The following is a 12200-nucleotide window of genomic DNA, read 5'->3' as shown; positions in this document are numbered from 1 at the left end:
CCGTTCGAAGTTATAGCAGCACTGAAACAAGTGCCTTAGGGCCATTTTTTGCACGTATTTTTGCAGCATCCCCGTGGTCACATGATCAAAATTCATACGCTTGGCAACTGTTTCACACTTAATGACGGTTGCGGTGTCCCGGGGTCACGTGATCCCCTTTGGCGAGTTCCTGTCAAGTAAAGTCAATGGGGAAGCCGGATTCACTTAATAGCGGTGTTACTAATTTAACAACTGCCTTGATTCGCTTAGTAGCTGTGGCCAGAAAAGTCATAAAATGGGAGCAAAATTCACTTAACACAACTTCTCACTTAGCAACATAAGTTGTGGTCGTAAGTTGAGGGCTACCTATAGTCCTCCGTTAACAGCCACAAATAAGATCGGCAGTTCTGTTGCTAAGCAATGCAGTTAAGTGAGAGATCATGTGATTATGCTCACTTTCACCACTGTCGTTCAGCAAGCTCTCAATGGTTTAGTTGGACCCATTACGTTACTCAAGGGCTCCCCTCCCCTCCCGTTGCCTGGAGCTGATGGGTGCCTCTCCTCCAACTTTCCCTCCTGCAGGTGCACAGCGATCACTTCGTGTGTGACACAGCCCAGAAAGGCTTTGCTGAGAAGTTTCTGTGGAAGGCAACTGAAGATTTTGTCGACAACGACAGTCGGGATGAGACCGAGAAGCAGTGCTTCAAAGTACGAGTGCTCCGTGTTCAGGAGTTGGGGGAGGGGCCCGGTCCTTTTTCTCTGCGCTCACCTACCCATCTCATTAGACCTTCAGGTTGGTAGGATACGGAGCTAGCCATGGACCCAGGGGTCTTCGTAGAGTCTTGCACAGTCGCTTTTTCCATTTTAAGTTGTGTGTGGCAATGGGTTTCTTCCCCTGTACAAGTGTGAAAAGTGTAGATCTGTGATTGAAAAATTGTAAGTTGTAGGGGTCCTTGAAAGCCCAGCTTTGCCTGAACCCTTGAAGTATCCTTGACCGATGTTGATCGTATGAAGCTAAGCTGGGACAGATCTGGTTAGTATTTGGTATGGAAGTCTATCAGGAAGTCCCGGGGCTGCAGGCTAAACTAAGGAATCAAAAAATCCCAGGAAAAAAACTAGTGGCAAAGTGTTTCCAGACTTTCCAAAGAAACTATGGATGAAAGCCCTAAGTCTTACCTTCAACTGCACGGATGGTTACCCCGCTTCTGCTTGAACACATCTGGCAAAGGGGAGCCCACCATCTTCACTGCAGGAAGAGGAACAGTTAAAAAAAATGGGGGGGGGGGGTTTCTAGGAGGCCAATTGCAATTGCAGATGAGGTCTAGATCTGAAGAGGCTCAGGTCTGGCCAGGAAAGATCTCCTCTATCTCTATGGAGATCCTCCATCATCCAGGTCATGGTTGTCCCAAAGCGCTTTTCCAAAAGGCAACTGGACTCCCTTGTTTTTTTCTTTGAAAACGTTTTGCTTCTCCTCCTCTTCTGAGAACTGAAGAAGCTTCTTGGATGAGAAAGGAAACATTTTCAAGGGAAAAAACCAAGAAAGTCCAGTTGCCTTTTCAAACACCCCTTTGGGACATCTCCTGTATGAATACCCTGCAGCTGGAGAAACGGTCTCTTACGGACTTCTCTCCTGTTGGAAAGAACAATGCTCAGCGTTGCTCTTGGATGTGTGTGTCAAGAGCAAGGGAAAAAGAGGCTGCTGTCACATTTCCTGTTCTTGCCAGGCTCTTTCCCAGTCGTGGGAGGAAAGGAGAAAACCTCATCCCTGGTCCTGAAGGCTTCTTCCTCATCCCCATTGTAAGAGAACATCAAATTATCATATCAGTTCCTCTTTCTTTTGTTTCTGGGCATACGCATGACGCTTTCCGAGCTCGCAGCCTGTCTCTTTAAATGCCAGCCGTGTGGGTTGCTGCTTTGAAGCCTCCTTCCCTCTTTTCAAAAGGGAGCAAAGTTCTCTGTAATTAAGTGGCTGGGGCTGAACCAGGGGGCCTGTCAAGCTTCCTACCCCAGCATCTGCCTATCCTGGCCCACCCAGCAGCTCCCAAGCTTCTGAGTAGACGCTGCCATCTTCTGGGAACCGAAAGGCAGAGAGACATTCCTTAAAGGAGGGACGGAATTTCCACAGCTATTGTTGCCGCCTTGTTGAAACGTAGCAATCATAGACCTATAGGGCTGGAAGAGATCTGGGGGGGAGGTCTTCCAATCCATCCTCTGCTGAAAGTAGGAGACCTTATTCCATCCTGGACAAATGAGATTGCTCTTCTTAAAAACCTCCAGTGATGAAGTATCCACAACTTCTGAAGACAAGCTGTTCCATCAATTAATTAGTTCTCACAGTCAGAAATTCCTCCTTAATTCCAGATTGGATCTCCCTCTGACAAGTTTCCATCCGTTGCTTCTTGACCAGGCAAATATCTGCAGATCAGAGCAGTCATTTACACAAGGGGAGGAGAACTTGCCTTCTTCTTGTATTTTGTCCCACTCAAAATGCCCACCATTTTTTTTTTGTCAACTTGATCAGCCTAGGCTGAAGAATTCTGCCTTCACCGTTCTCTTCTATTTCATGGCTGCCCAACTCCAGGCAAACTACCCTTCAAGAAGAAGAAAACAAAGATAGGAAGAGAGAGCATGTCCACCAAGAAGAAAAACTTGCATCTCAAGCAAAAAAGGAAAACAGTTTTCTCTCTTTTGGCTCAATTGTACAATAGTTGCTTGGGGGGGGGGTCTTCGCTCTGTTTGGAGAGGGTGTGGGGAGGGTGAGTGCATGCAGGTCTTTGCTTTGGTTCCAGCCCCTCCGTCTCCCCCTTCCAAAATCCTTGGGGGCTTCCTTCAGAATGCAATACAAGGCAGTTTTCTCCCCTTTTCAGTTGGGATAGTCCCAAGGAAAAGTCACCCATGAGATGGTCAACTAATTCCCTATTGGGGATAATAAAGGTAAAGCCGTAGGTTCCTTCCCTCTCTGTGGTTCAGGTCTGTAGTTCAGTCCTTTTTTTCCCCTCTCCCTTAGGTAAATCAGTCAGAAAGTTGCTCCAACCTCTTTGTGTTCCTCTGTGGCCTCCTTGGCCCTCTGCTGAAGACGTTGGAGAGAGCCATTGTCTTCCTTCAAGAGGTGGATTTCCCTCAGCCAGGTGGGCCTCACACCTGGGGTTCCTTTGGTTTGGGGGGCAGCCATAATTTCCCCCAGGAAAGTGGGTGGGGGCGGCATTTAGGGAAGGCTTTGAAGTGTGGGTCTGAACTTGACTTCTGAAGCTTTGAGTAGCTTTCTGCGTACCTGAAAGACAGGTAGCTCAACCGCAGGTGGGCACTGACAGCTGTTGGAAGGCCTTCGTGATAAGAGAACATCAAGAGGCTTCCTCTGGTCCAAGGTCTTGGTTGCCTCGGATCCACAGCCGGCCTTTTTTTTTGGAAAGGGGGATTAGTAAAACAGTTCCAAATTGGGTGAGAGACCGGCAAAGTCCTACTAGAGCGAGAGAATGGTGTCTTTCAAAAAGTCTTCTTCTGACATCTCTTCCTTCGCTGTCTGAAACTCTGGAGAATTATGAATGAATGATGAATCCATCCTACACTTTTTCTCACTCTGAGAACCTTTCCCCTGTAGAATCTCTCTTCCTGGAGGAGCTGCACCAGGCCTTGGCGAGACTGGCAAGAGAGGACGGTTCTTTTGGTGAGCCTGGAAGTGTAAAATTAGCGTGAGACAGCAACTAAGAAACTGAGGTCTGGATTAGGAAGGCCCCAATTCCAGTGAGAAATGTCTGCCGCTCTTAGTCTGTCACTTTTGATCCAGGGCTGGGCAGCCATGGCCCCCTTTACGAACTGTGGACTTCAACTCCCAGAATTCCTTGTCTGCAGGTAGTCTCTGACTTCCCATTGTAACTGAGCCTGGAAGGATGGCCGTAGGATCGCCAGTTGGGTAAGCAGCCAAATGGCAGTCACGTGACTGGGGGAAACAGCCGTCGTACGTATCTGTTTCGGGGTCTGTCGTAATTTCTCATGGTCATAAGTCATGCACTTACAGACAGTTCTCAACTTTCAACCATGCGTTTAGTGACTTTGAAGTTACAGTGACGTATGACCAGTTTTCAGACTTACGACCATTGCAGCCTCCCCGGGGTCACGGGATCAAAATTCAGTTGCTTGGCAACTGGCATGTATTTGTAATGGTTGCCCCATCCTGGAATCATCTGGCTGCCATTTGTAATCTTCCCAGCCAGCTTCCAACCACAAAGTCAATGGGGGAGGCCAGATTAACGCCCGCACAGTTCACTTAACAACGGCAATAATTCACCCAGCAGCTGTGGCAAAAAGATCGTAAAATGGAGCAACAGCCACTTGACAACCGCCTTGCTTAGCAACAGAAATTTTGGACTCAGCTGTGGTCCTAAATGGAGGATATTTTTTTATTTGACAATAGACATTGCCATCACAGGGCTAAGATCCGTTTTCCCTTTTAATGGTCCTGTGTGAACAATGGCCAGTCCCTCCCCAGTTCAGTAAAAATCAGATTTTGTGTAGAAAGAGGGCCAGAGATGGTTCAGGGTCCAAGTGGAATGACAGTTAAGAAGGTTGCTGAACTCGCTAATAAACATTTGTGCCTGGTGGTTCTGAATTTAACCTTGTCAAGGTGACAGCCGTCTATTGTTTTAGTTGGCCTTGTTGTAAGATAAGGAAAGGGAGTAACTTCTGACCAGGGTCCAGTACTAGGGTCAATGCTGGGATCAGCAGGGGAGGAATGTAAGCACAGGAATAGAAACGTCTCAGGATGGTTGACTCCCTTGGGGTCAACCTTATTCTTGATCTGGACTGAGTTCAGTAAAAGTTCTTTTAATACTGAGAATTCATTTGACAATTGGAATTGAAAATATATTCTGGCTGTTTTTAAAGGCCACAGTTTTTCACTGCTTGATGGAGTTCAGGGATGGAGGTTCTCCTTCAAAAGAAAAAGGAAAGACACTGGGGCATCGGGGAGAGGGGGTCCCAAAAGCTTTGTAGCTGCCATCTCCCCCCCCCCCCGCTTGCTTTTAAAAGAATAATATATCCTTATAATTTGTGTTTACACCGCTTTTTAAAAAAAAATCCAATGCTTCTCATGTTATCTATAATAATTCCCGTTAGATTGAAGAGAAGGAGTAGCTAGCCTAAAACAGCCATTCATAAAGCCATTTCTGGCTACCTCCTGTTTCTAATCCTGCAAATAATAATTTCCTGCAATTTCTTTTGCTTCTTTTTCAGAATGTGCCAACAAGGCCTTGACTGTCACTGCCATTCGCATCTGCAAAGAATTAGGGGTAAGAACTTAACTCACTCGAGATGTTCCAGATTGCAAAAACCTTTACAGCTAAGGTTCAGAAGCCAAGCATGGAGCTTTTCAGAAAGTAAATGGGTTTTTTTTCCTCTTAAGAGAAGAGCACTGGGAGAACAGAGTGATTAAGTTTCAGGATGAGGCATGCTTAAAGGGGAAGGCTGTTTAATTCCCTCCACCCACTGATATTTCATCAACAAGGACATCTCTCCAAGATCAAAGAGAGTTTTTTACTCCAGGACCATAATGACAGCTTCTTCATGCTTCTCGCTGCCCCCTTTGGTAGAGTATCTAGCTCTGCTTGATAAAGGAATTAAGATTGGTTGGAATTGTTCCTGCATCAATTCAGAATGTTAGTGGTCTAATCTTACATTCCTTATTCCATGCAGCCTGTTAGAAATAACAGTTTTTTCATTCATTCATTCATTTATATGTGTCGATCTGCCAGCCATCTGCTCTCTGGGAAAAGGGATTCTCTTTGATTTCTCTTCCAGGTGTTCAAGGAAGTGATGGAAGAAAAGAAACTTATTCTCCATCTATCTGAAACTTTCACTGCCCAAGAAAATCAAAAGAAACTGGAGAAATTCATCCATCAGTTTATCTACTAGATCCTTCGATAGGTCTTCCTTTAACAGGCAGAAGAATTCAGAAATCTGACTTAAGAGAGAGCTCTCCCCCACCCGTCCATTTGGACCGCTGTTTTGTTTGTGGTTCTTGTTTTGAAATGTTGTTTTCCAGGAAGAGGGAATTTTGAGTGCCAGCAATGAGGCCAGTTAGGTTAATAAAATCAATTAACACTGAAGCATGATGAGTGTGGACTGTAGCGGATTTGTATTAAAGACCATTACCAAAACCGCCATTTATGAAACAAGAAGCAACCAGCCAGAAGGAAGGCATTTTTTTAAACCATATTATCTGGGTAGAAAGATGGCTGAATTTGACTTATTGTTGATGCTTTCACCACTAGACCAAACAGCCTCTTTTAAAACAATTTAGATCCCAATCTCTGTCAAAAATCACTTTATTCTCAATCAACCATCTGGAGAACCTTGAAGTAATAAAGGAGATACGTGTACCAACATCAGTCCGTCATACAGTGCCACATTTCCATCTTGCTCTGGTGTAAATTTGCACGGGTCTCACTCAAGGACACCACTCACCCATTTTGCCTTTTTCAACTGAGATGCCCAGAAACTGCATGTGGCTTCTGCATTTTAGCTTCACTGCGATGTTTGGCAGAAATAATTCCGGAAGATGTAATCTTGAGCATTTTAAGAACTTCTTTATTTATGCTTGTGATTAGAATCCAGGAAGGCACTGGTGCATTCTAACCCCAGCCGATCGTTTTGTCGAGGGCCACCGCAGGAAAACCTTCACATCACTTTGTTGCAGATGGTTCCCAGCTCATCAATTTCACACTGTACTTCATCTCCTCTCTGTTGGGACAATAGGATTACAGTAGCCCTTTTCCTAAGCGAGATATCTAAGAACAGGTAAGATGCTCCCAGAAAGGAGCAAATTTCAAACTTCACCTGCCTCAAACGCTCTCTCCAAATGCGCTGAACTTCAGAACACGCAATTCAAACTCTGTCCAGTGTGTCTTAAAACACACAATTTAATACTATGCTAGAGTTTGTCCTGAAAATCAACCGCCTTTGGACTACATTTCCTGGTTAAGAACTGCCAATTCAGGGGTGCTGTCTGCCCTTCTAAAATAGGGCTGTGTCAATAGAGGCATTGCATGCAAGAGAGAGTAAAGCAAAAGATATTTCAGCTGAATTCCTCAGCGCATTTTCCAAAATGGTCTTTCACAGCCTGGAGTCCTGCAGTTGGGTTGACTTATAAAGTCTGCAGGACTTGATTGTGGAGATTGGAACGACAATTAATGTGCCATTTTGTGCTCAGAAAAGAGCAGTGGATTACTGGTGTTACAGGGGGCAAAAATGCAAGAAGGCTGGAAGTGATTATATGCAAAATGATCCCTCCCAAAAGGGCAGAAAAGCAGAATCTATAATGAACTAAGAACAGAAGTCACCTTGAGGAAAATGGGTGGCTTCCGGAAAAATCCCACCCCTGGTGGTGTCCCAGTCAGGAAGACATCTCCTGGGTACAATGTGACAAACCTGCAAACAACATTAAACACAGCAGAATAAGAGCAGCCTGATGAGAGCTAGTGACACACCTGGACAAGAGAGCTCCTAGAACATAAAACTATAGGGCTAGAAGGGACCTTGGAGGTCTTCTAGTCAAACCCCTCAAGATCTTATACCATTCTGATCAGCTGTGCAGTCTATTTTTGAAAACCTCCAGTGATGGGAGCACCCACAATGTCTGGAAGCACGCCTTTCCACTGATCAATTGTTCTCACTTCTCCTTAGTTCCAGACTGGATCTCTCTTTAATACCCATTGCTTCTTGACCTACCCTCAAGTGCTCTGGAGAATAGGTCAAGCCCTCTTCTTTGTCACAGCCCCTCAAATATTGGAAGACTGTTATCGTTTCGGCCCTAGTCCCTTTTTTTTTTTTTTTTTTAAGACTGGATATGCCTGGCTTCCACAACCATTCATCATATGGTTTAAGCTCCAGTCCTTTAATCATCTTTGTTGTTCTCTGCGCTCCTTCTAGAGTCTCAGCATGATTTTTGTATCACAGGAACCAGAACTGGATGCAGTATTCTAAGCCTGGCATCCCCAGGGCAGCACTCACTGAGACACCCATGCGACAAGAGTCTCCGTTTTGAAGATCATCTGGTTGGTGCTGCCGTTTTGGACGAGTTCGCCGTTCACTCGGCAGCGGATGCCCAAATTGTGAGGGTCTGTGTGGAAAGGAGAGAGAGTAGCGCCATAAGATTAAAAAGAAGCTGTTTGCTTGCTTTAGAGCAGGGGTCTTCAAACTTGGCATCGTTTAAGACTTGTGGACTTCAACTCTCAGAATTCCCGAGCCAGCCATGGAAGTTGAAGTCCATAAGTCTTAAATGTGCAAAGTCTGGAGACACACACACACACACACACGCACACTCCGGCTTTAGAGGAAATGCAGCCCCACCACTTATCTTCTGCTCTGGTTTGCAAAGCAAGGAGACCTTCAGGAAAGGTCATGCATTCAAGAAAGTCAGAAGAGGGACTTGCAGCTTCCAAACCTGACACGGAGTCCTTGGTCACAAGAGCTGGGCCCAGCGGGCAAAAGGTGTCAAAGGTCTTCCCTAGCAGCCATTGCTTCCCGTTCCTCATCTGCCAGTCTCGGGCACTCACGTCGTGCGCCACCATGAAACCAGCCACGTGAGCTATTGCATCAGATTCCTAATAGAGTAACAGAATAACAGAGTTGGACAGGATCTTGGAGGTCTTCTAGTCCAACCCCTTGCTCAAGCAGGAGACTGTATGCCATTCCAGACAAGCTGTTCTTAAGCCCTGCCTCCAATCTCCCAATCCCAACATCTTTGGGAAAAGCTCTTCCTTGCTAGCATATTTGGACCTAACCTCTACTTTCTAACTTTGCCCTGATTTTGCCCTGACCATCAGCAACATGGTGTGGTTTGGTCACCTGACTCCGAGGAACTGCCTTCTCATGGTTTAAACAACACAACCAAGTCCTTAAGTTCATTGTGAGGGTGGTCCCAACTGAAGCATTAACAAGACTGACACTCTGATTCTTAAGCCTTGGAGAGAAAATGGAAGGTACTCAAGAGTTAGAGAACCTCATTAGAGTTCCTTCCTTCCAGAGCCAATTAGATGTTCATCAGAAGGAGCACATGGGGCAGGAGCAGTCTCGCTCATGCATTCAACCTTTTTGCGTGCATTCATTCTGCCCCTTCTTACTTTTCCTCTCTTCCTTTTGATTTCTTCTCATCGTGACCAACTGGAGGGCCTGGAGATCTTCCTATTTTCAAGTTTAAAAATTCCACCAAGCTCCAAAGTCAATGATGACAGGAAACAGGCCTGTGGATAGCTCCAATTTCAAATCCAGTCCATTAAGGAAGAAATAGCACCAAATATACTTCCATGCAGATATATATATACAAGGTCACACCATTGCTGTCTGTGACACCCATTCACTAGTGGTTAAACTGAACGGAGTCAAAGGTCATCAAGGCTGCTTCCTAAGGCCAGTTCTCAGCTGCTCTCTGCCAACGTTTAGACTTACAGAATGCTAGGGCTGAGAGAGATCTTGGGGTTCTTCTAATCCAACCACTGACCAAGGCAGGCAACCTTACCTGGATGTGTTTTCCTTTCTTTCCAATGACAAAAGCCAACTCAACTTCCCAGTCAACTTCCTAGAAGAGAAACAAGCAAGGGTGAACCTCTGATTTGCCACCCAAAGAGCTGGCTCAGGAATTCTGGGAGTTGAAGTCCACAAGTCATAGAAGAGCCAAGGTTCCCCACCCCTGGGGTAGACCATTCCCACCTGCAAATAGACTCACGTCGGTCTCCCCTGGGTGAATGATGGCATCGTAGGGTCCCACAATAGAACTGGAGAACTTGCTGAAGATGATCGGCTCCTTGGGGATCTTGACATTCTGCTCCAGGCAGTGGTCCACGTAGTTCATGCCGACACAGATCACTTTATCTGGGCTGGTGATGGGTGCCAAGAGGGCCAGTTCGGAACGGGGCAGAGGAGGACATCCAGACTGCTGTGCTCTGTGGAGGAAGCTCGAAAGCATCAGTGCCTCCAAACTGGAACTGCTGAACAGCCATGGCTGATACAACACACTGCTCCTCTCAAAGGGGTCAATGGGGTTAAAAGGTTGGCTGGCTGGTCTGTCTCTCTGTCTGTCAATCATCTAAGAGCCCTGGTGGCGCAGCGGTTAGAATGCAGTACTGCAGGCTACTTCTGCCGGCAGTTTGAGTCTCACCAGCTCTAGGTTGACTCGGTCTTCCACCCTTCCGAGGTCGGTAAAATGAGGACCCAGATTGTTGGGGGCAATAAACCGCTTAGAGAAGGCTATAAAAGCACTGTGAAGTCTAAGTGCTATTGCTATTACTCTGTCTGTTTGTCTATCAAATTTATATGGCCGCCCACTCACTGTCAGTGACTCTGGTGGCTTTCTTCTCCCCACCTTCCCTTCCCATCTCTCCAGCTTCATCCTACATCCCAGCCACCTTAAAAGTCCCAGCGGCCTTGCAACCCAGACCTTTGTTCTGCAACCCGCTTCTTCTCTGGACCAGCCAGTAGCTGCCCTCTCACCTACCTTCTGGCTGCTGCAAGTGCCGCCTCTCCTGCCTCCAGGAAGGCCCGCATGGTCCTGGGCAAGGATGGGTCAAAAGCGTTCAGGTCCACCACATCTCCACCGTCTTGCTCCTCCAGCCCAATCCGGGCCTCAGTTGATCCCTTGGCCTGGAACTGAACCAGCCTCATGGCCCCACTCAGCTGGGAAACTCTCCTGCGCCCCACGGTCTTCCAAGCCCAGCTCAGCCTGAAGCCCACAGGAAGAAACCTCCACGGTTGGCACTGCATCCAAACCTAAGAGAAACACAAGGGGGGGGGGCTCTTTGAAAGCGGCCCTGGGGTCTCCTGGCCCTCCGACCACAGAGGACACTGCCTGTTCTCAAGATGGCATCTTCCCTCTGCTTCAGCCTCAAGCCAGCCTCCAGACCAAATTATTTCAAAATGTAACCTATTAACTTATATATATGACTTCTTCAATTCCTCATATCCTTACAACAAAATTGGCTATGTATTTCCACCAAATGTGTACAAGTAGTACAATTGAGCCCAACATTTCCATTGCTAGCCAAGTCAGTCGTTAAATGAATTTTACGAACTTTCTTGCCACAGTTGCTAAGCGAATCACTGCATTCGTTAAGTTGGTAACGCGGTCGTTAAGCGAATCTGGCTTCCCCCATGATTTTGCTCTTCAGAAGGTCGCAAAAGAGGATCACGTGACCCACCCCCGGGACACTGCAACCGTCATAAATATGAGATAGTTGCCAAGCACCCGAATTTTGATCACGTGATCACAGGACGCTGCAATGGTCTTAAGTGTGAAAAACGATCAGAAGTTACTTTTTTCAGTTGTAGCTTCAGACATACCCTAAATGAATGGTTGTAAGCCAAGGATTATCTGTAAAAGGTTTCCAGTCAGTCACAAATACAGATACTGTACTTTATTTTTCTCTGAGCCAAGAAGTTTATTTAGCCATCATTAAGGCCTCTGCTTTTTAATACCATTTGTTGACTGTGTGTGGCTCCTTCCTTGCTGTTGTCCTGATTAGAATACTGCTCCTTCTTCCTGGCTTCTAAGGAAAGAAACAACCCCCCCCCCCACACCAAAACTGGCAGGGGAAACCACAATACATAAAATAGTTCAAGAAATTCACTCCTCCTTGCACTCCTCCTTCCCAGAGTTCGCCATGAGAAAGTTAGCTGCTGCTGATTCTTTGGAGAAAACAGGTTTCTAGTCCTCATGGCAGCCAATGAAGGCATCAAAGAGAGGGAACATGCCTCCTCGAAGGAAGTATTACGCAATCCCAGGAAGGTGGGATAAACAAGACCCCCTACTTTTTCTTCCCGACAGAAAAACGCACTCCTTTCCATAAGCGTTTGCAACTGGGTGCATTTTTGCACCTCTCCCTTTCCTTGCTGGGCGAAACGCATGGAATAAAAGTGACATTGAGGAAGGACGAAAACAAGAGGGGTGTAAAACCCCCAATTTCTCCCAGTTTGGTTCTACTGCAGCTGTCCCGGGTCCGCCCCAATTTTTGCAGCTGCAGCTTCGGCTGCAATCTGGGGGAGACGCAGGGACCCCCAATTCGGGAGGAGCCCGGGATCCGTGCACCGCCGCTCCCCACGTACCTGCGAGCTGTCGGCAGGAGGAGGAGCAGCGGCGGCGGCGGCGGGACGCCCGAGAGCAGTGCTGCATGAGACAGGCGGACTACAGTTCCCAGGCATCCCCGCGGCACGTTCAGCGGGGGAGAGCGTTTCCA

General features: G+C 46.8%; 2 protein-coding genes across 8 annotated transcripts in view; one reads left to right on the top strand and one right to left on the bottom strand.

Moving 5' to 3' along the window:
- GPAT2 (glycerol-3-phosphate acyltransferase 2, mitochondrial) overlaps positions 1–6153 on the top strand; it is a 58280-nt gene extending 52127 nt beyond the window's left edge. For 4 of the 7 annotated variants that reach the window (XM_039324182.1, XM_039324179.1, XM_039324181.1 and 1 more), the window contains exons 17-21: positions 562–687; positions 2987–3107; positions 3578–3643; positions 5209–5264; positions 5773–6153. In XM_039324182.1, coding sequence (XP_039180116.1) covers positions 562–687; positions 2987–3107; positions 3578–3643; positions 5209–5264; positions 5773–5886 — 483 coding nt within the window. In that variant the 3' untranslated portion in view covers positions 5887–6153. Of the gene's footprint in view, positions 1–561; positions 688–1703; positions 1777–2500; positions 3108–3577; positions 3644–3828; positions 3890–5208; positions 5265–5772 lie in introns of those variants that run through there. The other 3 variants (XR_005554404.1, XR_005554405.1, XM_039324183.1) reach the window with 3 other exon arrangements.
- Positions 6154–6538: 385 nt separating this feature from the next.
- Positions 6539–12200, bottom strand: FAHD2A (fumarylacetoacetate hydrolase domain containing 2A). Its single transcript, XM_039324184.1, has 8 exons — positions 12070–12200; positions 10466–10737; positions 9698–9914; positions 9491–9550; positions 8417–8576; positions 7984–8092; positions 7314–7401; positions 6539–6714 (listed from the first exon to the last, which is right to left on the bottom strand). Exons 1-8 carry the CDS (start codon positions 12163–12165, stop codon positions 6652–6654), a joined length of 1065 nt encoding a protein of 354 aa, XP_039180118.1. The 5' UTR covers positions 12166–12200; the 3' UTR covers positions 6539–6651.

The sequence above is a fragment of the Crotalus tigris genome, unplaced genomic scaffold (assembly GCF_016545835.1).
Source record: "Crotalus tigris isolate CLP2741 ecotype Arizona unplaced genomic scaffold, ASM1654583v1 scf7180000024293.1627790, whole genome shotgun sequence".
Classification (NCBI taxonomy): Eukaryota; Metazoa; Chordata; class Lepidosauria; order Squamata; family Viperidae; genus Crotalus; species Crotalus tigris.
Note: the sequence above shows the minus strand (reverse complement) of the source record. Positions and strands in the feature narration are given on the sequence as shown.

Bases quoted from the DNA above. Each gene is read 5' to 3' on its own strand.
- FAHD2A (XM_039324184.1), bottom strand. From the start codon at position 12,165: ATGCCTGGGAACTGTAGTCCGCCTGTCTCATGCAGCACTGCTCTCGGG. The intron at 10,738-12,069 runs GTACGTGGGGAG...TGTTTCTCTTAG, and splicing joins CTCCTGCCGACAGCTCGCAG to GTTTGGATGCAGTGCCAACC. The intron at 8,577-9,490 runs GTAAGGTTGCCT...TTACTCTATTAG, and splicing joins AGAAAGGAAAACACATCCAG to GAATCTGATGCAATAGCTCA.